The sequence below is a fragment of the Pipistrellus kuhlii genome, unplaced genomic scaffold (genome assembly GCF_014108245.1).
Source record: "Pipistrellus kuhlii isolate mPipKuh1 unplaced genomic scaffold, mPipKuh1.p scaffold_m20_p_23, whole genome shotgun sequence".
NCBI classification, from domain to species: domain Eukaryota; kingdom Metazoa; phylum Chordata; class Mammalia; order Chiroptera; family Vespertilionidae; genus Pipistrellus; species Pipistrellus kuhlii.
This window is the reverse complement of record NW_023425522.1, coordinates 274908-299754: the sequence shown is the minus strand read 5'-3', so window position 1 is coordinate 299754 and position 24847 is coordinate 274908. Positions and strand designations below refer to the sequence as shown.

At 53.1% G+C, this 24847-nt stretch overlaps 1 protein-coding gene across 13 annotated transcripts in view; it reads right to left on the bottom strand.

The window, feature by feature from the left end:
* The window catches only part of LOC118727023 (myosin phosphatase Rho interacting protein), a 157804-nt gene that overhangs the window by 59924 nt on the left and 73033 nt on the right, over positions 1 to 24847 (bottom strand). For all 13 annotated transcript variants that reach the window (XM_045586436.1, XM_036452460.2, XM_036452459.2 and 10 more), the window contains 2 exons: positions 5802 to 5953; positions 271 to 355 (listed from right to left, as the gene is read on the bottom strand). In XM_045586436.1, coding sequence (XP_045442392.1) covers positions 271 to 355; positions 5802 to 5953 — 237 coding nt within the window. The remainder of the gene's footprint in view (positions 1 to 270; positions 356 to 5801; positions 5954 to 24847) is intronic.

Here is a 24847-nt window from a genome sequence, read left to right as displayed (position 1 = left end):
GCAGCAGGCAGGACAGCCAGGAGAAGGGACATGCCTCCTGGCTGGGAGCTCCGTGCACACAAGCAGGCCGCCCTATCCCTGTAGTGGTGCTACTGTGGCTCAGAGAGGAGCCCTGGGTCATCAGAAGGAAGGAGGGAGACAGGCTGGGCTGACGACTGCCTCAGCCCTGACCCGACTCCTTCCTCCACCCCCAGGTTTAGGATGGGTCCCCAAGCCCTCCCACTTCCCAGCTCTGCTGGGGAGAGGCCACCTGGCAAACGCACTGCCTACCTGTGGTGTGGGAGGCTCCACTTTCCGCTTCTTCTTCTGGTTCTGCTTGTTGGTCCTGGGATAGACCATGAGCATCTCTAGCCATCTGGGGAGAAAAGAGAAGACAGCGGTCAGACCACTGTTCTCGGACATGAGGACCCTGCTTTGTTGAGTGGCCCAAGCAGGTCCCATGCTCCTCTCAGTGGCCAGGCCTCCGAGCAGCTGAACAGGGTCAGGCACCAGCAGGTCAGGGGCAAAGAGTGCCAGCAGTGCAGCCCAGCACAAGCAGACCACGAGGACCAGGCTCAGGTGCTGACCCTGCAATGGCCACGGTGCAGATGGCCCAGGGAGGACGTGAGCGCCGCCGTGGCAGAGCAGCAGGCCTGGCCACTGGCCTCAGAGTGCAGCGCACGTCACTGTTCCCAGCACTCCCCTCCCTTCAGTGCTTAGACCTGGCTCTCGGACTGTCCTCTAGAATGGATTTGGTTAGCAACCTTGTTACTACTGCAGGCCGCTCACGGTTCTTAAAGCAACCGAAGTTCCTCACGTCAGGTCACTGGCCTCCTAGACCATTTAATCACTCTGGCCCCACCTCTACAGTGAGGGCGCTGGGCCCCTCGGCTTTGGTGAAGCCTGACAGGGCTGTCAAGGGACCCACAGCAGGGCCCACACGCTAAAAAGTCCACTTTGGAGCAGCATCAAGAAAGGGAGCAGGAGAGCGTAGGAAGGACAGAGGGCTTAGATCTTGATGGGCTCCCCTCTAACCACACCTTGTATGGCTCCCAGTCCTCTAAGTTTCAGCCGTTATCTTCGAAACCAGGGCCTAGCTTAGGCCACGGTGTGACCACGGTTGTCTCATTGGAGCTTTTAACATTTGGGAGGGTTTGGGAAAGGGGGCAAGAAGAGCGGAGGTGAGGAGAACTGGCGGGGATGGCACCAGGGGAAACTGGCCCACTTCCTCCCAGAACACTGGGGTCCGTGCTACGTCTGCCTGTGACAGGGGCCGGGTTGTGGAGGCAGCGTCTGCACTGGCAGCACTTGGCTGGAGGCTGCTGTGACAGCCGGCACCCCAAGCCTGGGGTGCGGGGAAGGGCTGGTCTCTTGGCACTCAGAGGTACTTCTTTAATTTGAGGTGCAGGGAGGCTGGTCAAGTCAGCAGCCTTCTGGGAGGTGTGCTGCTGCCAGGAGAGTGGGCTTGGGCTGGGCTGTGAGGAATCACAGCACCTGAGCTGAGGGACTCCCCTCACTCCAACTCAGTCCAGAACAGGCTGATTTGTTGAGAGAATCCATATTGCCTGTGCCCTTGAGCCTGAGGCACAGGCCCTGCAGGTCACTTTTCTGTGAGCTCCAAAGCCAGCAGAGAGGCAGACTCTCAAAGGGCCTCACTCGGGTAACCTAGCAGCTAACAGGCTTGTGGGGTTTCTAGGCTGCCCAGGGGCTGAAAGCTCTTTGGGGCAACTCTAAGGCCCTCCTACAGCTGAGCCCAGGAGGGAGGAGCGGCAGCTCAGAACCGCTGAGTGCAGTGCGGGAACATGGCAGGCAGGTGCAGGCCCTTTGGGGTGCGCTGAGCCCCTGCTCACTGGCCTAGCTGCTGTCAACTCGCACCACCACGGAGCTGGGCAGGTGTGAGCCTTGCAGGACAGGCCTGAGGGAAGAAGAGGTGGGCACCGTGGTTGCACTGCTGACTAAACGGAGCGCCTGCAGGTCCTGCCAACACGAACGATGCAGACTCAGGTGAGCACACAGTGAGGTGGCCAGGGTCACCGGGCACCTCAGTCCCCGGTTGGTGGCGCTGTGACTAGAGGTTGATAGATACCTGGCCCTGAAACAAACGATGAGATGTGTTCTCTGCACTCAGATTTCTCAGGGAAGCCCGGGAGGCTAATGTGTCTAACATTAACCAGAGAGGCTGTGAATGTTAAATATATCCAGGGAAGAGAGGTGGGGTGAATGTGGACATGGGATTAGTGGTGGATGTGGGCACCAGGGACATAGGTGGTCCCCAACTTCAAAGGCAGGGACAGGTGAGAAGAGAAAGTCCTGACGCAGCCCAGCTGGAGGGCACAGAGGAAAGGAAACCCTAACACCTAACCCTGCCTCTCCCCACTTTGCCCATCCCCACCTAAGTAAGTCCCACCCCTAAAAGAGCTGTGTGAACCAGTGCCTCAAACACCCTAGAGGTCCCTCCAGCATGAGGAAACTGGGGGAGAATGACCACCCTCCATCCAGCCCAGGCAAGACCCGGGCTGTTCAGGAGGCCCCACCTCCGAGGAGGCCCGGGAAGAGCTGAAGGGCCATTGGCTCCCCTCGCCGGCCAGAAGTGTCTGCACCTCTTTAGGGACCCCAGAGCTTAGGCCAATTGTAGGGCCCCAAGCCGACAGATGACGTTACTCAGCCTTCATAGGACCCAGAGGCAGAGAGGAAGCCAAGGGAAGAGGGTTCTTCTGGAAAGAGAGAGGCAGAGAAGGGAGAGAAGATGGTGCCAAAGTCCATTTCCAGGCACACGGCCACCTGACTCTAAAGGAAACCCGAGTGTCCCGGTGGGTAGGAAAGATGAAGCTGCTGCCCCAGTCCAGAAGGACTGCGGGGCTGGGGTAGGCTGCCGTGCAGAGAGTCCTGCCCACTGGACAAGAAGGAGAGGGCAGGCCTAGGACCCGAAGGGGAAAGGCAGTCACTTGAGTTATTTTGGCTCTGGGTATGCCACTGAGCCACCTCCCAAGGCCCCTGCCCTTAAGACTGGTCAGTTAACTGCCACAATATTTTGAATTTAATTGATAAAGGTCCGCCGCTTGCTTCTGTAGGTGCTTATGCGTACAAATGGCTACACTGGGGACCCTGAGGGCATACACGCCGGGTGCCGTGGCCCCGTAATGACCTTGTGCATCACTGTGATTTATAACAAATGTGTATTTGGTCACTCAGATGACCAAAACCGATTTCTCATGTGTAGGTGGTTTATGTCCACAATGCCTAGCTCAGCACTCTCAAAACCCATGGACTTTCCTATGTGAGAGGGCTAAAGGCACCTCGAGTGGTTAGTGAGCGACCCTGGGAAGCGCCTATGGATGGGCCTGGCTGTCAGGAGAACCAGCCACATGATTAGCGAGTTGGAACTTTCAGTCTCACACCCCCATCTTTTTTGGAGGCGGGAGGACCGGAGGTTGAATCAATAACTAGAACAGGCCTATGAATGGTCTTCATCAACCCAAAAGGACAGAGTTCAGAGAGCTTGCCGGCTGGGAGCCAGAACGGGTTCCACGCACCATGAGGACAGAAGTAATGTTGTGTGAGACCTCGCCCTACACATCTGGCTTTTGCCGGGGATCCTTTACTATTCTTGGTAATAAGTATAATTTAGTGAGTCAAGGAGGGGGTGGTGGGAGTGTGGTGGGTGGGGAGCATCTTGTGGGACGGGGCCCTCACCCTGTGGGGTCAGATGCTGTCTATCCACAGGCAGATGTGTCAGAAGAGACATAAACTCTTGGACACTGTGCCGGTGTCCAGGCATAGTTTGCCGGTGTGGGCATTCCTCCCACCATATGAGAGTTGGGTCTGGGATCCCAATTTACCTTGGCTACCCAAGCTGCATGGAAATGGCAAGCCCCATACACGCAGACAGAGTGACCGAGGGAGAGTGGCTCAGGGCAGGGCCCAGGACCCCTGACCTATGCCAAGTGTCTGACAGCAGAACGTAGGCTGCCTGCCAGAGATGCGATCAAATGCCAGACACTGTCATCATCCCAATCCCATGTGGCACACCACTACCTCACTGACCTGCTCCCCAACTCACACTTCCTGCTTACTCTGAAGACCTCCGACAGCCCCTTTTCTCATCCTGTCTATCACCCCAACCCATCTCTGGAACCCAGTTCCCACGGGAGGGGCTAGATCTCCCAAGGAATCCAGTTGGGCAGTGGAACCCTGGCTCAGGTGTGCTTGCCAGACAAGAGCAAGTGTGAACCAGGAAGTGCAAACAACCCCATATTGTCACTTATACCTGGAAGATGCCCTTAGGCTCCCTATTCCCAGAGCCTCCCAACTATAACGAGACTCTGTAAAAGCCCTTTACACCCTTAAATTGTATGGCTGTAGGGTTAAGTACAGGAAGCAGAGGGTCATAGTGTCCTCCTGTTTGCCTGAGGACACTTGTTGCTGTACATTTAGAAATGCAAACCTGCCTCTCTCCAGGGGAGGAGATTTGGGGGGAGCTGGCACCCCCAGCAGAGGGCCACCTGGTCCTTCTGCTCCCTGCCTACCACGTGTAGATCTGAACCTGGCCCTTGTTTCTCCCAGCAGCAGCCTTGGCCAGGCTAAAGCTGAGACTCTGAAGCCCACGCAGACCCTGCTCACAGAAGTCGTCCAGCGGTTGAACCCAAAGGCTTCACTTTCTAGTCCTGCTACTTTGCAGTAATCAGCCTCATCCCCCCAAGTCCCAGATTTACTCCTCCAAAAGCCTTCTCAGCCTCACCTGCTTCCTTCTACCTTAAAGGGTGAGCAGGATTCTCCAAGACCACATGCCTGAGCTCCGGCCACGTATGCTCGCTGTGCATGCACCACGTGCGGCTGGGCCTTCCAGAGCTGACAGCAGATGCCCGTTAGCAGGGGATCCTGGCAGGCAGTGCTGCGCGGGTTCAGGAGCAGGAGCTCAGCCCCTCTCGGCCGTGGGCTCCCCTTCCCCTTCCTAGAGTTTCCCCTAAGCCTCTGCATAGAGTGTGCTCAGGGGAGTGGGACGACCCAGAGTCTTTGTTCCTTCCACTTGGACAAAGTAGCCAGGGCACACAGCAGCACTGGGGACTCTGTGTGAGCCCGAGGAGTGAGCCAGAGAGCCCGCCACTGGCTGAGGAGGCCAGCCATGTACACAGCCCATCCCCATCTTCTGTAAGGGCCAGCAGAGGGAGCCGAGCACCTTCCCAGGGAGGGCTTCCTGGCAGAGGGAACACTCAGGCCGACTTTAACAGCCTGGAAGTCCAGGGGTTGTTTCAGACTGAGGGGAGGGCCAGAGTGAAGGCACAGAGGTGGGAGCAGTTGAGAAATGTACAGCAACAAGCACTCAGGCTGAGGGCGGAGAGTGAGGCTGGAAGGCTGGGAAGGAACCGCAGGGCAGCCCAAGAACTTGGACTTGATCTGCAGGTGAGGGGGTTTCAGGTAGGAGAGAGGAAGGTGACAGCGTTTTGGGGATTGAGCTCTGGTGGTGGAGTGATAGAAGGCAGGGTGTGAGAACAGAGGAGGCCAGTGAGAGGCCTGGGAAGATGTGGCAGCCCCAGAACCAGGGCAGAGCCAGCAGAGGAAGGCCTGAGTCAGCAGGACTGGGGGACGGGGGAAGGGGGGGAGGGGGCGCACGTGGTGTACATGTAGACACGGATGAAGTAACGGCAATGGGGGTGGAGTGGGCACACAGTAACGCAGGGAATAGAGAAAGCAGCTCAGAGGAGTGAACTCACTAAAGGACGGAAGTGATGGAAACGCTGCTCATTTATGCCGAAGGGACCTGGGCTAGGGACCTGCTGGTGGGCAGGGAGCACCACCTCCCACAATGCACAGAGCAGACTCACCCGCTGATGATCTCCTTGGTCTCTGCCCGGATGAAATGCTCCTTCTCAGGGGTCAGAATACACAGGGAGAACTTCTGGCCTGTCCGGCCCTCTCCGTCCACCACGTCTGTGCACTGGTTCATGTTGATGGTGCCCTGAGGAAGGGTTGTGGGCTGCAAGAAGATGAGGTAGGGACACTCAGGGCCAACTCTAAGGGGGCACAGGAAGGCAGCACAGACCATCCCCACGTCCCCAGGCTCATTCCGACCTGTGGCTTCATGACAGGCACCTGCACCTCTGGCAGCTGCATGAACCCGACAAGAGGCACAGGGGCTCTGCCTCACCCTGGCCCCTGGAGCTCCACTTCTTACATGTCCTAGCTGCTCTCCCCTCCCGCCCAGAAGGAGGGTGACAGACCTGCTCTTCTCAGAGGATACCCCGCTGAACACTCCTTTCTTGCTGGAAAACAATATCCCAGCTAGCATTGGGGAGAGGAGGCAGGAAGGAGACCACTCCCTGAGGTCACAGTTGGGATGGCAGAAGCAGCTAAGACCTCATCTTAGAGGAGTTACTTATCCGAGAAAGCAGTGAGAAAAGCTCTAGAGCAGGTGGCTTCAAAATAGCAAGGTTATTTTTAGAGGCAAGAATGGGGCCAGAAGGAAGCCACATCCTTGAAGGCAGCCAGAGGCATGTGTACCACCACCGCATCCAGGAATGCCGTGAGGGGCTGCCCAGTGCCTAACAACAAATAACAACTTCTCCTTTTCTGATAGCAAAGCGGTTAGACATTGAAATTAGGGACAGAAAACCAAAAGAAAAAAGGAAAAAAAAAAGGAAAAATAAAGAAAAGAGGGCTTTAAAAATCCCTCCTGAGGTGAAAACTTAACTGAGAGGTCCTTCCTAAGATGATGTCAGCCCCGCACCCTGTGGCCTCTCATCCCCCCACATGATGAAGCTTTGGGAAAGGAGACAGGTTGCCATGGCTCAGAAACTGAAATGGTTGATGGGGGCTCCAGGACAGTCGCCAGTTTCTCCACTGAGTGGCCCCAAGAGTTTGGCATGCCCCCAGCCCAGTTCCTGGTGAGACAGCAGTGAGCAGAAGGCAATGGCAGCCATCTGGGGTTGCCTAACCGTGAGTCTCCCTGCTGGAGCTCCGAGGAGGTCCTGCCCACCCAGCTGGGAGCTCCCCGAGCCAGGTCAGGAAGGGCCTGGTCTGAGAGTCAGGATGCTGGGACTGGGGGTATGCCTGCAACTGGAAACAGTCCCTGTGTGTGTACCGTAAGGAAGGTGGAGTTCCCGGGGCTCCGGCCTGAGCTCAGGTGCTCTCCCTGTAGCTCTCCAGGCTGCCTAGGAGCTCCTCTGACCACTGCCACTCCCTCATCACTAGGGCTGGCCTGGGCTCCAGAACTCTTGCTCTGACTCGACTGCCCACTCTCTGGCCCTTAGGAGGTGGAAGGAGTCAGCTCCCCAGTCCCCATCGCCTTTCTGGCCCCTGGCTCAGCCAGTCACCCTTGGGTCCAGCTCAGGATGGAGGAGGTCAGGCCAGAGGACCGGCCATGAGCTTGCAGGGAGGCCTCCACCTTCAGGTGGGATAGAGCTTTCACCCTCAGCTGTGTTCAAAGAACACCCTGCCTCAGAAATGACCCCCAGGTTCGGACAGGAGGAGGAGCAAGATTCCCTCTTCTAAGGGTGGGCCGAAACCACATAGAGCAAGTGCTCTCAGGAGAGACGCAACCTCACAGTACTTCTCCCAGGCATTCCTGGAGGGTCCTTGGGCTGCAAAGAGGAGCTTGGTGGGATGTCCTGTAACCAAACAGGGGGTTCTTGGGGGTTTTTAGGAGCAGAGGGCAAAGAAGGTGGCCTGGGACCCACTCATCTGCCTTTGGCTGGAGGGAACCACATACACCTAAGGCCTGGGCTCCCTTCCCCAGATGACAGCTGTTCCACAGCCACAAGAACACAGTACCCAGTCCGGGGCGGAGCCTGCATGGTCCTCCCAGCATTCCCAACTCCTGGCTCTGGCTCCAGCCCCTTCTCTCTTTGCAAGTTCTAAGCCTAGGCCTTCTCTGGCATCATGCTCTCTTTGGGCAAACTAAGGGTAGCAGCCTCTGTCCTCTGAGAGCTCTGCCCCCTCCACCTCCCCTGAAGTGCATGCTCTTGCTGGCACTGACAAGGCTCAGTGTCTCTGAGGTGGGGCCTCTTGCAGTGAGGAAAGGCCACTGGTGCCGTGGACCATTGTGAGGAGTAGGCCGGGAGCTGTGAGGTGTGGGCACGGTACGGCCTTGTTTCCGGAATGAGCCAGGAGTGAGAGCAGAGTGGAGAGGGGTTGGCAGAGGGGCTTTCCCACGCAACTTCCTCACTTGGCCTCGCTGTCCACCCTAACCCCTGGCCTGGGTCTCAATGCTGCTGGGATGCATCCCTCTGACACAGAGGCACAGATTAGATAAATTATCTGTCTGTCCCATAGAACCAATAACTTAAAACTGTAACACATGTATCATACTCACAGGCAAGTTAAATGGGGACAATAAAATGTCAAAAGAAACTCTAATTTTCTTTTTTTCAGGACCATCTAGTGCAGTGGTCGCCAACCTTTCAGACTTCACGGACCACCAGTGGTCCACAGACCACCGGTTGGCAACTGCTGATCTAGTGGGCCCCTGGGAGGCATACACCCCTCTTTAAATGCTATGTTCCGGGCTCGAACTTACCAAACTAGACTCACCATCCCCTCTTGCCAGTAACTGTTTTCCCGGGGGACATGGCCACCAGCTATAGACAAGATTTCCCAGCCGGCCCTGAGGCTGGCCCTGAAGCTGGATGGGGTCACGGGACTCTCCCCAATAATACTGCCAGACTCAGTGGGCCTCAGTATGTAAATGAGGGCTCTCCCTTCTTCCAGAAGTGCCAATAAAAGGCAAAGGCATACCAACCAAGACTGAAGGAATGAATATTTACAACAGAGGTGTCAAGATTCACAATTACAACCTCTTCATGCCTCCTTAAATATTACAGGGCAGGCACCATCTATCCTCTACACTAGAGGAGCAGAAAGTGAACCAGTCCGGAATGGCACCTGCCATGGAATGGTGTCCAAGTCTCCCAGCAGCACGCATGATGCGTCTGCTGTGTGTGCTCCTATGCTGCACCCTGGCCCCTCCCATCCTCGCATTGACGACTCCCACTGCCTTCGAGACTGGCAATGCTGTCACCACTTGTCCCTACTCCGCACGCAGCTGGCCTCCCGCACTCAGAGCTGGGGCAGATCCCACCAAGGTCTCCAGACAGCCTCCGGCCTCCCCACCTCTGTCCGTGAGGGGCCGTACCGCTCGGCATTCTCAGCACTCTGAGGAGAGAGAACTGCTCCTTAACAATCCATTTCCCAGCTACGCTGAGACCTCCTGCTGGGAGAGCAAGGGCAAATATCTAGGCTGTAACCAGAATCCAGTGAGAGGGAACCCCTCACCCCAATGCTGACAGCAGAGAAGCCAGCTCTGTCCAGCAATCTCCCTGCCCTCATTCTGCACCTCCAGAGATTAGAAATCCAGGCCTCCTACAAGGCTGAGCATTACCTACTTTTGCTCGCTCATTTCCCAAAAAAGGGATGGCTGTCTTCAAGGCATCCAACTCTGCTGTTGCCAGTTATGGGTTCCGTCCATGCCCAGCAATGACACTGACAGCCCTGCAGCCATCTGGGGAACCTGCCTCCACACTCCACCACTAAGAAGGCAGAGCTGTTGGAGAGCGGTGGATGGCTTAAACAGGAGGTGGCCAAGCAGGAGGGCACAAGACCTGGACCTTCCTCCAGGGATATGACCACCCTGCTGAGAACCAGCCCTCCTTACTGATCCTCTGCCTGTTGGCCCTCAAGAGGCCAAGGGAACCTCTGCCCATTGCAGGCAGCACCTGTCAGAGGCCCGCTTAGGACAGTCCTACTACAGTAGCTTCACCACCTTGGGATCCGCCATGCCACCCCTGGCCAAGGAGGTGTGCTCTAGGGAAAAGCCTGGGAGCTTGGGAAGGTGAGCTTCTCTGAGCCAGGGAAGGAAGAGGAAAGTGGGACAGAAATACAGAGGGGCCATTTAGAGCTATCAAGGGGGGTATGGGGGTAGGAGGCTTTCTTTCAGGCAGCTGTGCTTCTAGAACTGGGGGCGGCTCATATGCGAGGCCTGGATGGAATGGGAGTCGTCCATTTTGCTCCCTATTCAGTGGGAAAACAAGAGTCACACAAAAACAAAGGCTTCCTCCCTTGGCAAGAAGCACTCCACTCACAAAATCTCAAGGTCAGAAAGAACCTTTCAAGGTGAAGCTCAATCCTATCCACTGTCTGAGTTCCTGCAATAGTTCATGTATTTCTCAAACTCATCTGATCACGACTGACGAAGAGCTGTGCACTTCATACTGGGATGAACACACAGATATGTGCATGCACAAACATGTGAATTGAAAATGATGGAACAGCCAAAACGGGTTTAGGTCAGTGGATAGAGCATCAGCCTGCGGACTGCAAGGTCCTGGGTTCGATTCCGGTCAAGGGCACATGTACGTTGGTTGCGGGCACATCCCCAGTAGGGGATTACAAGAGGCAGCTGATCGATGATTCTCTCTCACCGATGTTTCTAACTCTCTATCCCTCTCTCTTCCTGTCTGAAAAATCAATAAAATATTTTTTTTAAAAGAAAAAGAAAATGATGGAACATTTTTACTGCATGTATGCATTTTGTATTATTCTGTTGTATTCACCAAAACTGACCTAAAGAGTAGGAAAAACAAAGTTGCCAGCAGCCAGCACATCTGATACTGTCAGGAGCAGGCTCTAAACGCTCCAGGTAAGGCATGAAGAATCTACCATTCAGCCCTGACCCATTTGGCTCAGTGGATAGAGCGCTGGCCTGCGGACTCAAGGGTCCCAGGTTCAATTCCGATCGGGGGGTGTACCTTGGAAGCGGGCACATACCCACAAGGGCATGTACATTGGCTGCAGGCACATGCCCAATGGGGAGTGTGCAGGAGGCAGCTGATCGATGCTTCTAACTCTCTGTCGCTTTCCCTTCCTCTCTATAAAAAATCAATAAAATATATTTTAAAAAGAAAAAGAAGAATCTACTTTTCAGTGAAAGCCCTTGCAGCAAGAATCGCAGTAATTACTTACTCAGCTGGGCAGGGCTCTAACCAAGGAGTTCCAAGTACGCTCACTCACCCTGGGGACAGCCGCAGGAGGCAGGCCCGATTTGCAGATATCTAAGCTGAGTAAGGGACCTGGTGCCCGTGGAGCCGCTTGGAACATCTGTCCCTCCCCTCCTTTCCCTGATCCTTGCAACCACTTGCACAGTCATGGTCAAGGTCACTGGCAGAACAAGTGGGCAGGCCACCAGGCCTAATCTAGTGAGGGGCTTGCTGAGCTTGTGCTCACAATGGGATCACATGGGGCCCGGGCAGGAATGCAACTTCCTTCCTCCCCAAAGGTAACGATAAGGGTGCCCAAGAGCTCCCTTACAGACAGGCCTGGTGGGCGCTGTGCTGGAGGCTTGGCTAGGACACTCCAGTCAAGTCCAAGGAGAGCCCACATCCTGTCTTTGGGACTAAGTAAGCTGAACCTGAGTTCTCTATGGAAGGAAGGTGGCCCTTAGGGAGCATTTGCTGAGTACTGCACCCTGTCCCTGGCACACAGAACGGGCAAATCCACAAGCAAGAAACAGATTAATGGTTGTTGGCGGTGGGTGGGGAGTGGGAGTGAGGAGTGGCTGTTTAATGAGCACGGAATTTCTGTCAGGAGTGCTGAGAAAGTTCTGGGCTAGATATTGGTGGTGGTGGCACATTATAAATGTACTAGATATCAATGAACTGTATACTTTAAAGTAGTTAAAATGGTGAATTTCTATGTTATTTGTATTTTATCACAATAAAGAAATCCCTCACTCCACAGCTGTCACAAGACTAGAGGTAATACCATGAAGCGAGGACTCTGAGCTGCACACAACTCGTTTCTTAGTGCAAACACACTCCCCACCACGGCAGGGTGCTATAAGAACACCATTTCTTCAACGTGCTCTGCCTGCATGCTTGCCCCAGGAAGATGGGCAGAAAGCTTAGGGCACAGTTTTCTCCCCCCCAGGAGAAAGGAGGCTGACAGGGGGACGAGAGGATTGGCCTGGCTGGACTGGGAGATACTCTAGACATCACATGTGTTGGAGTGATGGTCAATCTTGTGTGTTGGAGAGCTGGCCCTAACATGGCTAACAGGAGACTCTTGTAAATGCTGGGTCAAACCAAGAAGTGTATCCAAGGGCAAGCAGCTGGCATACATTCTCCAGGCCTTGCTGGCTCCCCCTCAAGACCCTGGGAAGATCAGTCTAACTTCCTGGCCACACTCCAGCAGATGGAAAAGGCGGGGGAGGATGTCTGTCTTCTGGAGCACCAGACTCCTCACCGGCAATGAGTCTCTGGCCCGCAATCTCCTCATCCCACTCCTCCCTGATCCAAACTAAGCCAGGGAGCTGCGAGCCTCACCCTGGGATCTGTTCTGCGGCAGAAGCGGTGTAGTCTGCGGATGCTAATCCCCCAGGCCCGGCGCTCGGATCCCCAGCACCATTCAGACAGAAAGGAAATGGGGCAACACCAGCCTTGCTTACAATGGTCTCCCTATAGTCACCAGGAATGGCCCCAGAAAGACCATTCACAAGTATAGATCGGGTCCGACCACACTCTGCCTCAATTGCTCCAAGGGCCTCAAGCTCAAGCTCTCTGCCCTGTGTTTGGGGCCCTCACCTCTTGCCCCTGTTCACAGGCCTGGGAGACCCACAGCTATTTGCTAAACAGGCCAACCTCCTGCCTCACTTCATCCTGTAGCCTCTAGTCCACTTATGAGCCTGCCTACCTGTTCTCTATGTGAGGTCCTTGATAAAACTATACTATATATAGATTTCACTATATGTAGCTAGGTTGGCATGGCCCCAAATAAACTTCAGTATATATTTTTTAATGCTATATGGAACAAACCAACCCTCTAAAATTATATTGCAGGTTCATTTATAATATACTAGAGGCCCAGTGCACGAAATTCGTGCACGGGGTGGAGAGGTGTCCCTCAGCCCAGCTTGCACCCTCTCCAATCTGGGACTCCACACCAGCAATGAGTTTGGGCAATCGGACATTCCTCTCACAATCCAGGACTGCTGGCTCCCAAGTGCTCGCCTGCCTGCCTTCCTGATTGCCCTTATCTCTTCTGCCTGCCAGCCTGATCACCCTAACCATTTCCATGCCAGCCTGATTGGTGTCTAACTGCTCCCCTGCCAGCCTGTTTGCCCCCAACTTCCCTCTTCTGCTGGCCTGGTTACCCCTAACTGCCCTCCCCTGCAGGGTTGATCACCTCCAACTGCCCTCCCTTGCAGGCCTGGTCCCTCCCAACTGCCCTCCCCTGCTGGCCATCTTGTGTCCACATGGGGGCAGGATCTTTGACCACATAGGGGCAGCTATCTTGATCTTGTGTGTTGGAGTGATGGTCAATCTGTATATTACTCTTTTATTATATAGGATAGAGGCCTGGTTCATGGGTGGGGATCAGCTGGTTTTCCCTGAAGGGTGTCCTGGATCAGGGTGGGGTTCCCTTGGGGCGTGGGGTAGCCTGGGTGAGGGGCCTGTGGTGGTTTGTAGGCTGACCACGCCCCCTGGCAACCCAAGCGGAGGCCCTGGTATCTGGAATTATTTACCTTCTCCAGTTGAAACTTTGTAGCCTGGAGCGAAGCCAAGCCTCCTGCTCCATCCGTGCTGCTGCCATTTCTGATTGGATTTGTTTACCTTCTATAATTAAAACTTTATATCCTTGAATGGAGGCCGGGGCCGGCTAGAGTGTGTGGAAAGCTTGGCTTCCTCTGTTGCCAGGGAAACCAAAGCCTCCCTTCAGGTAGCCATCTTGGTTGGGTTTATTTGCATTCTTGCTCTGATTGGCTGGCTGGCATGGCTGGTGGGTGTAGCGGAGTGATGGTTAATTTGCATATCACTCTTTTATTAGGTAAGATAATATATATTCTACTTTTAAGTATGCTTTATTTATAAAATAGGAATACCCAACCCCATGGCTGTCAAGGGAATAGTGGGATGATGCATGTGGAAAGGACAGCCAGTAACAATCTCCCACTGTTTGAGGGGCATGAGATGGAGGGCCTGAAGGAGATTCAGGGCCCAGAAAGAGAATTCCACTTCCAGGGGCTCATAATACTGCTCTGCAGCAACCACCGCTAGCAACTAGAAGATGACAAAGTTGAAAGGCAAGAGGTAGGTGTAGCGATATTGCATAATTCCATTTATATGAAATGTCAAAAATAGGTAAATCGATAGAAACAGAAAGTAGATTAGTTAGTGGTTTTTGGGGGCTGAGGGAGAATTGGGGGTGATAACTAAGGGGTGCAGGATTTCTTTGGGGGAGGGGGAATAAAAATATTCTAAAATTAGATGGTAGTGATGATTGTACAACCCTGTGAATATACTTAATGGCTTGTACACTTAAAAATAAAACAAAATATTGCAAGATATAGAAAACAACTGGGTGGGGGTGGGTGGCCAGCGGATCAGGCCCTGAAGGAAACCTATGCGGCTCCACGCAGGTTCCTGTGGGAAGGACACTTGCTGCTGCCCTCCCTGCAGGACTGGAACACTCGATGACACCCTCCCTCTGCCCCACACTCCAGGCATGGAAACCGGCCAGAGAGGCACGAGGACAGAGTCCAGTTTTCTAACTCCCAGCCCGCCTGAGCATGGGACCCTTGGCCCAGGAGGAGGAAGAGACCACAGCAGCATGGGCAGGCCATCCCCGAGGAGCTAAGCTCTGCTGAGGGTGGCCCCTGCTAGAAACACCACTCCTGCCCCTCGGAAGCCCCTCTTTCAGGATTCCGCTGGGGCCCATCCAGGAGCAGGTGGGCTTTCTGAGCAGTCGGGGGCTCCTATGGATTCAGCAGAAAGGACCCATGACACCGGGGAGCATTTGCTAATCCCAAGCAGCAACAGGAGCTGTGTCCAGCACAATGCCCACGCTGGGCCTGCAACCTCAGAGCTGTGGGAAGAAGGGCGAGTGGGCCGATACTGACATGCTGAGGTTCTGGTGGAGCTGGTGGGAGACTGTAGAAAGGACCCATTCGGGGTTCTGTTGACTAGACAAACTCCCTGCATTCCTGAGGCACTGTCAGGACCAGCTAAACTTTTATTTTTTTAAAAAGAAAAGAACACAACAAAGACCCTTTTTACTCATTGCCAAGGCCAAGTTTCTTCTCCCACCTGCTGTGTCAGACTTGCTGCTGACCCAGGCTGCTGGCTGGGTAGCAAGATATCCAGGCTCCCACTAAATGGCAAAGGGTGTCTGCCAGGGGAGTTGCCTTGGGAAGCCATCACCACCCAGGCAAGGCCTATCTCACCCTAAGACTGGGTCGAGAACAAACAGAAGAATCATTTACAGCCTCCTCGCTCCACCCAACCAGCATGGAAACAGAATTCCACAAGAACCAAGTGCCCACCATACCATACACAGCAATAACTCAACCAGATCAGAGACCTAAACCTAAGAGCAAAACAATAAAATTCTTAGAAGACCAAGGGCAATGGTTTCCTAACACTGGATTTGACAATGGCTAGATATGACAATATAAGCAAAAGCAACAAGAAAAAGTGGGATAAATTGGACTTTGTAAAATTAAATACTTTGGTGCATTTAAGGACACTATCAACAGAGTAAAAAGGCAATCCTTTTTGGGAGAATGGGAGAAAATATCTGTGAATCACATCCTATATAATCCTATGTAATAAAAGAGTAATATGCAAATTGAACAAATTGAACAAGATGGCCACCACCATGTGCTCAAAGATTGCTGCCACAAGATGGCTGGCAGGGGAGGGCAGTTTTGACCAAGTAGAGGTGACCAGGCCAGCAGAGGAGGGCAGTTGGGGGTGACCAGGCCGGCAGAGGAGGGAAGTTGGGGGGAACCAGGCTGGCAGAGGATGGCAATTGAGGGGGGGGGGGGGACGGACAAGGCCTGCAGGGGAGGGCAGTTGGAGGGGACCAGGCCTGCAGGGGAGGGCAGTTGTGGGCAATCAGACCAGCAGGGAGGGCGTTAGGGGTGACCAGGCCAGCAAAGAAGGGAAGTTGGAAGGGACAGGGATAGCAGGGGAGGGCAGTTGCGGGGGACCAAGCCTACAGGGGAGGGCAGTTGGCGGGGACCAGTCTTGTAGGGAGGGCAGTTGTGGGTGATCAGGTCAGCAGAGAGGGCAATTGGGGGAGACAAGGCCATCAGGGGAGGGCAGTTAGGAATGACTGGGCCAGCCAGGGAGCAGTTAGGCATCGATCAGACTGGCAGGGGAGTTGTTAGGGGGTGATCAGGTTGACAGGCAGAAGTGGTTAGGGCAATCAGGCAGAGGCAGGTGAGTGGCTGGGAGCCAGCAGTCCTGGATTATGAGAGGGATGTCCCAGATTGGAGAGGGTGCAGGCTGGGCTGAGGGACACCTCAATGTACCACCCCCTCCCCCACTCCGTGCACGAATTTTGTGCTCTGGTTCTCTAGTATGTGATAAAGGATTAATATACAGAATATAAATAGAATTCCTACAACTCAACAGCAAAAATAAATAAGAAAAAACCATTTAAAAGATTTGAATAAGCATTGCTCCAAAGAAGATATACAAATGGCCAATAAGGACATGAAGATATTTGGCATCATTAGTTATTAGGGATGCAAATTAAAACCACAATGATATATGAAGCACTTCGTACTTATTAGGTTGTTATAATAAAAATGCTGAAAATATGTGTTGATGAGGATATGAAGAAATTAGAGCCCTGTGTATTTATTGCTGGTGGAAAAATAAAATGGTAGAGCTGCTGTGCAAACTGTTTGGCAGCTCCTCAAAAACTTAAACATAGAATTACCATATCATCTAGCAATGCCACTTCTAGGCATATACCCAGAAGAATTGAAATTAGGGTATTAAACAGATATTTGTACACCATGTTCATAGCAGCAAATTCACAATAGCCAAAAGGTGGAAGCAACCCAAGGGTCCACTTGGATATGACACAGAGAGGACAAAGGGCTAAATGGATAAACAAAATGTGCTCTATGCATACAATGAAGTATTACTCAGCCGTAAAAAGGAAGGAAATTCTGACATATGCTATGGATAAATCTTGAAAACATTATCTTAAATGAAATACACCAGTCACAAAAGGGCAAATATTATTGTATAACTGCTATGGAATTTGTTTGAGAAGACTAGAGACTGTAGCACAACAAGGTAAAAGTATTTCATGCTATTAAACTACACACTTAAAAATGGTTAAGATGGTAAATTTTATGTTACATATATTTGAACTCATGTGCGCACGCGCACGCGCACACACACACACAAAGTGTCCAAGGCAACTTGGGATTCTAGGCAGAAAGAAATGCCTCATTTAAGCCAACATGCTCTTGTGTGGAAGTGGCCATTCTACAGAGGAAGCCTAGCTAACTCTGGCCCAACTCACTGTGGCCTTGTGTGAGGCCCTCCCAGCGGGTATGGAACAGAGTCCTCAGTGGGGCTTCCTACCTCTCCCCATTTCCACCCTCAGCTCCAAGGTAGGAACAACATCCTGCCAGATACAAAAAAGCGTGAAAGCCCAGGCATGAGCTCCCCCGACCCCCAATCTTGCTGCTTTCCTCTGCTATAGGATACCAATACCTCACGCCACAGCTGCACCTGAAGATAAAAGAACTGGAGACCCACGTATAAAGACTGAGGCTTGGTGGTAAGACTCATCATAGAAGCAAAATCAAAAGACTGCCTCTGAGTTTGTGGTGTCCTGTCTCCATCTGTCCACCATGGGAAAAGTCCAATTTTGTCTTCATCAACCCAGTGTCCAAAAGTGCTGTGCTCAACTCTCATCTGTCCCCATCAGCTAGTGCAGCCTGTTCCCGGCTGGCACTGTGCCAGGCCTCACTTGGTGCCCCCTCCAGCAAGGGGGGCACATGTACAAAGCACATGTCACTGAGTGAGAGAAAACTTCTTTGTTGGGCTGATTATATTATCTCAGACGTGGAACAGCCCAATGATTCTTTTAACTAATCAACTTCCCAAGCTTTCATGAGCTTCTGGTGGCTCCACCCCCTAATCAATCTATTTCCTAGATCTAGATGGGTTCTGTGTCCCTTCTCTAATCTGGTCCTTTTTCCAGGCTACACAGTGGCCATTTGGCTTCCACTGCACATGTGCATGCTTCCTTCCCACCACTCTCCCTACAATAGGAGGGTGGGGCAGTGTATGGTGGGGTGGGGATGCGCTAATCATTACCCTTGGCTGGGCAATGCTGCTATCCCTTGGAGTGGGTGAAGCTGTTGCTTCCTGGTTAAGCAGGCTTATGCTCCCTCGTTTACTACGCTTAATAAGGATCTGAAAGTTAAACTTAAATGCAAGAGAAAAATGCTAGACTTCAAAGGAAGGTGTTTGGAATATCCAAGTATTAAGGAAGGTCTTTGGGAAAACTAAGAGTATTTTTGAAAAAGGATTTTTATTGTTTTTGAATAAAAGACCACAGGCTCAGAATTTTTAAAAAAATAAAAATAAAAAAAATAATGTCTGACTTCCTTTATCAATATCTGGTTACCTATGCAAACAGAAGGTGTGATGATCTCAAGTGCATGCTACATACACATGAGCACCTGTTAATAGGTATGAGCCTCCTCCCTTAAGGAGGACTGGTACAGTTTAACACACTGGCCTGGTTTACCCCAGACCCGGAAAGCTTATTTCCTTAGCTCAAACTCTTGAAGTAAATTGATCTTTTCCCTCCTCAGCCAAACCACTAAACCCCACCTTCACAGTTTAGCCTGTCCTGGTTTCTCCCTGGCCTTTCCGTCCCTCGTCTCAGCCTCTACTCCTGGTGAGTCACCCAATTTGAGAGCTGACCTAGAAGACTCTTGAGGAAGTACATCTGGACCAAGAGCCTGGCTCTCCCACTTCACACTGATTATCACATCCACTGGATGAAAGAGGAGGAGGAGTTTTCAGGGCCCTGCCTAAAAGACCACACATTACCTTAGGACTCACTCAGCAAATGCTTAGATACAGACTGGAGCCACTTACTGAGCATATATTTTGGGGGCGATGGGTGGTACTGTTCTTTTTTGGTGCTGGGAATAGAGGTGAGAACAGGACAAAGTGCCACCCGACTCCCCCCCCCCCCCACCCAAGAAAAGCTCACTTTGTTTTTATGGCAATGAAAAAAAAAAATAAGCGGGGGGGGGAAAAACAAAGAACTGTCCAATTTCAGGGAGTGATAAGTGATAGGAATGAAAGGAAAGCAGGTACAAGGGTAGAAAAGGCCTGGGAGGTGGATACACCCAGAGTCCAAGCAGAGGCCCAATGGGGGGAAATGTTCGAGGCCCCGGAGCTGGGATGAGCTGGGTCTGCCTGCAGAAACTGGCAGGCCAACCTGCTGGTAGGACACCGAGGGCCCCTGGAGGCCACAGCCTGCTGGGCCAGGGGATGGAATCTACAAATAGGTGAGACAGGAGGGAGCCTGACCAGCTCACAGAGCACGCTGACCCCGACAAAGGAGGCAGGCAGAGGCACATGGCTGGGCCTGAATGCTGGTGGCATGAGGGGTGAAGAGGCAGGATGTGGGATACACTGATGTAGAGCCAAGTGGACTTCAGGTTGTGCCGGTGAGAAAGAAAGTAGCCAGGGATGACCCCTAGGATTTGGGCCTCAGTGACTCAGGTAGAACAGGTGCTAAACTAAAGAACTAAATTTCCTTAAAATTTTTTGTACTTGGCCTACATTCCAGCTACCTTTCTCTGGCATTTCTATGCCTGTCTTCATAGAAAACAGATCCTTTTAGGCTGATACCATAGCGATGGGACTTAGGCAGAACAAGAAAGGAAGCAGCAGAGACAGAGAGAGGACAGAGACAGAAGCCAGTGGCCACCTGGAAGGCAGGGTCACAAGCTGGCTACGTGAAGAAAGGCAGCGGCCAGCCTCAAGCCTTGGCTGCAGCTAACCCTGGGCACAAAACAGCTCCAGCAGCAACCCTGGGATGTCCCCAAGGTCACGGAGCTGAAGAGCAGAGAGCCCAAGAAGAGCCCCATGTGGCGGGGCCAAGGAGGCCTCCTGGGGATGGCTCGGCTGAGAGGTGGCGGGCCAGGGGAGGGCGGGCCAGGGCAGGACAGCGCCAGAGCCATCCCACAGGGCAGAGTCTGAGGAATGAGGGAGGGTGAAGAGAGGGGACATCTGGAAGGACTTGAACTCAGCTTTATTCTCGAGCATGAAACCAGTGTGTTGTGCTGACAGTCTTATGTCACCTCTCAACAGAAACACTTCCTTTTGGCAAAGAATCATGTCCATCACAACTGGAGGGCCTGAAATACCCTCAGGTAGCCAGCAGGTAAGGAAGCAGAGCCCATGGACACACAGACATCCGTGGGCACAGGCCCCAAGACGGCTTCCTGGAGCCAGGGAAGCAAGGACATGGTGGGTTGGAAGTGGGAGGTTAGTGCTTGTGCCACCAACAGAAATGCCCAGTATTTTCTGAGGCCGTGTCTCTTCGGGTGGGGATGGGCAGGTATTGGCAGCTCACAACCAACCTGGAGGCAACCTCTCTCGTTTGTTTCTTTCCCAGGCTCTACCTACTGCTCTGAAATGCCTCTCCATGAAGCCCCAACCCCCGCCCAGAGACCATCCTCCTCCCACACAACGGTGCTTGCCACAGAGGAACACAGAGAAGGTGGCTGGGGAGACGACACACACAACTCAGCACTCAACAGAGGCCAGAAATTAACAAAACTTGGCTCACAGGAACAACAAGCAGTGGAGAGAGGGTCCAAAATCGAGTCCTGCAGGAGCAGACTGAAGGAGCCAGGATTGTCTACTCATAGAGAATGAGGGTTGATTGAGGAGGGGCTGGGGATGCAAGACAAAATCATTTCTCCAAACATCACTCATTCAACAAACATAAACTGGATGCCAGGCCCTGGGAACAGAGGGATGAGTGAGACATGGCACCCAATTTGGTGCGATCAGCACTGCATGCAGGTATGAACATTTCTGTGGACAGCACAGTGCACAGCGGCCGGAGACAGAGTAGCCATGTATCTTAAAGGGTCCTTGTGGCCCAGAGTCAGATCTGTCTGGGAGTTCTGGAGGGGAAGACAGCTCCACGGGAGATGGGGCAGCACTTTATGAAGGATTTCTCCATAAATAAACATCTTGCTCCCATAAGCGTGGGGCTGGCATCATCTCCATTGTAGCTATATGAAAAACACTCAGGAAAGCAAAATGGCTGCTGCCAGCAGCACTCGTCCATTTAGCAGGTATTTGCTGAGCACCTACTACTTACTATGTGCTGGGCCCATTCCAGGTATTAGGAATACAATAATGAACAAAACTGACAAAAATCAACAACTTCACGAAGCTGACCTTCCTGTCTAGTCAGGCAAGTAGCATAAATAGAGTGAACTTGTGAGGTGGTGGTGGTGTGTGCCACGGTGAAAATGAAGCCAGAGTGGGAAATGGAGTTTGGGGTGGGAAGCCATTTTGAGTAGGCCAGGTGGGCAGAAGGGAGAGAGACACAGGAAGGGGGGGAGGACCCTGAAGGAGGAGGCCTAAAGCAAGCAGCTGGCCTCACATCAAGCTCAGGACAGAAGGAAGGGGGCAGGGAAAGGCTGCCAGCCCTCAAGGTACTGATGACTGCTGGTGAATGGCTTAGTCCTCAAGGGCTTTCTCAGCGGGCGGGTGCATGCTTACTGCGGTCCTTCTGCCCTCAGTCCTGCAGATTCCACTCATTTCCAAGCGCACACTTCCTTCCCTTCCCAGGGCACTGCGGAGCAGCTGCGGTCCCAGTTCCGCTACAGAGCAGACATTGGGTGACTATTTTATACAGAAGCCCAGTGTTTGAGCCGCCCTTTGAAGGCGGTTTGGTAGGAGGGGTGAGAGGAAGTGGAGACAATAAGAAGACAGAGGAAGAAAAAGAAGGGGGCTAAAGGTACTTTTTGGCAGAAGCTGTGCTTCCAGCCCTCAGAGCTCTCCTCAGAGCTGCCGCTTGGGAGCCCAGGCCCAGGTGGGGAGGAGGCGCTGGAGAGGAGGCAGCAGGCTGCAGCAGTCTGGCCTTATAAGGAGATTTTCACATTCTGGCTCCCCAGGCCTCCAGCGGCTGCCACCCCTTCTAGGAGGGAGAGGGCTGCGTTTCCACACGAATCAACTGCTTTCCTGCCTAAAGGGCAGAAGCTAGATGAAGCAAGACCAAGCTGCTGTTTGCCTCCGTGAGATGGGAAGCAGTACAGCTGTGGGGCTGTCACGTCCACCCACCCCACTGCAGGCCTTCCCATTCGCCCTCCCGTCCTGGGCTCTGAACAGGGAGGAGAGGCTCGAGGGAGACAAGAGGTTTTAGAGCTTAAAGCAGTGATTTTCAGCTTTTGCTGAATAATGGGATCACCTGGAGAGATTTTTAAATAGAGGTTCCATTCCCAGAGACGGACTCAGTTTCTGGGGTAGGGCTTGGGCACTGACATTATCATAAGGTCTCCTGGTGCTGCTAACGCCAAGGCTGGGGTCCCTGCCGGCCATCAGCTGTACCAGGTTGTGGACAGCTTCTGGCTGGGCCACAGAGGCACGGATGACACAGGGAGAGGAGGGACACAGCGCATCTGTAAAAAGCTTGTCGTAAGGTGGCGGGGGTGCACAAGAGGGTACGTAGAGTGGATGTAGCTGAAAATGTGATTTCATAAGGTGCCCCAGCACCCAGTGCTTGAATTAGCACCCAAAGGCCCTGTCAGCCACCTCAGTGAATACAAGTAACCCCTGGGGGCAGCCCTGAAGGAGGGAGGCGGTCTTCCCCTCTAATGACACAGTGAGAACCTTGGCAAAGTGGGAAGAGAAAGACCATGTCAGGCAACTGTTCCACCTACAAGAGACACGTGAGAGGGGGGGAAGTATGGCAGGGCTGCTGTGTTTCTGTGCGAGGAGAGGGGTAAAGCCCACCAATGCGGGAGGCAGACTCCCACCTCGGCAGCCGCGCCTTGAGCTCTGGGTCCAGCTCCTTTGGCTCTGGTCCGTGCAAGCATCTGAGTGGCGCACAGCATGTGTGGGGCACCAGTGGTTCCCGAACACACTCCCTCTTCCTGGCAACGACGTACAGACCCAGAGGGAAGCATGTGGAGCCTCACAACCTCGGGCCACCACAGATCATGTTCAGCAGGGACAGCAAAAGCTGGAAGCCCAAAGGAATTCAAATCACCCTTTGGGGGGAAACCCAGATTTATTCCAAGAATCCAAACAAGCTAGAGAGAAAAAAACTTGAGACTGAGCTTGTGAGTATCAGGAATCACTGGGCTCCCCCAGCTGTTCAGATTTTGAAGAACTGAAGGAAAGAGAGGATAAGAAAAGGCAAGTGAGCTCTGGTCAGTGTGGATCAGTTGGGTGAGCATCATCCCATGTACTGAAGGGTTGCCAGTTCGATTCCTGGTTGGGGCACATGCCCAGGTTGTAGGTTTGAACCCTGTTTGGGGTGCGTGTGGAAGGCAGCTAATCAATGTTTCTCTCTGCTCCCCCTTCCTTCCTCTCTCACTAAAAATCAATAAGCACATGCACACACACACACACATACATACATACACACACACACACACACACACACACACATTCTTTTTTTAAAGAAAAGGCAGGAGACCCACAAGATAGATAGCTGGGCCTGAGGCCTATGTATTATACCAAGTCTCCCTGAATATAGGCCAGGCCTTTCCCTTTGCCCCTGGAGAGACCAGATTCCAAGGAAACTAGGGAACCCAGGACAGAGGGGAGAGAGAAAGAACCTGCTCCAAGAGACCCAGGTGTCTACCTGCACCAACAGTGCCAGGCTAAGGGAGCACCCGCTGGGGCCCCCCTCCTGCTGCCTGGCTGAGGAAACTGGCTTGAGACTAAGAACCCCTAAACTCCTCTGAGGACAGGCCCTGTGCCAAATGCCAGGGAGACGGGAACAACCCAAACAGTGCCCAGCTATCTGGGTTCCACTCCCCATCCGAACCACAGCTGGCAACAGAAACGAGTTCTGCACAGGGTCCTAGACTCCTTCCCAAGGACCCTGGGCCTTTCTCACTGGGAGGAGCTGGAGCCCCTGGTACTAGAACCCTGGAAAAAGCACCCTTTTCTTCCAGGCCCCAGGTTTCTCCCGTTTACAGAAAAAGCACCAGCAGCCTCCCTTTCAGGACAGGGATGCTGGAGCACACCAAAACCTAATGCCCTCTGGGTTACGCTTCCAAGTGGCAGGAACAGGAACAAACAAACAGCCGAAATGTGTGGGAGACACAAAACCTTCAGAGAGAAGGTGTCACGTTCCACTGCTGCAAGACGTCAGCGCTGCAGGAAAGGCTCTGCTGAGCTCTGGTGTCTGTGCGCTGTACGAAGCCTGCTGCGAGGAAGACGCCCCCTGCGGGTGTTCTCATTGGCCTCTCCCTGCCGGACGCCCACCTGAGGTCCTGAGGCTCTACGCTGACATGTGATGTTTTAAGATCCATCTTCATAATTAGCCACTCCCAACATGTCCTCCCACAGCTGAGAGAACATACGAGCTGCCAGTCACAAAGGCTTTCAAGAATTTCTGTGCATGCATGGGGGCCTTTTCTCATGATGCTCCCCTACCCTAGGAAACCCTGCCTCTGAGATAACAGAAGTCTTGCTCATAAAAGAGGCTGGCCTGCCTTTCAGGAATGAGCTCTCCATCCCAAAACCTCTCCAACTGGCCTGGCCAAAGCCTTCAACTAGTCAGACACTGAGGCGGTCAGAAAGATCCAGCTCTGGACCAGCACAATCCTGTGGAGGCCACGTCTGGCCCCCAAAGCACCATGCGTGGGAAGAGAGAGGGCCTTTCCGGCCCTGGGACTTCTAACAGGCTCAGGCGAGGGGGTGGGTATTTGGGAAAGTGGTCTCCAGAAGTGTTCTTGGCGCTCTCTCTCAGAAACAGTCATATCTCAACTCTTCTGAGATCACAGGCTCTGCTCACACTGGTTCCTTCTGCTGCCAGCCACCATCAAGTCCACTGGGCAGAGGTTCTTCTG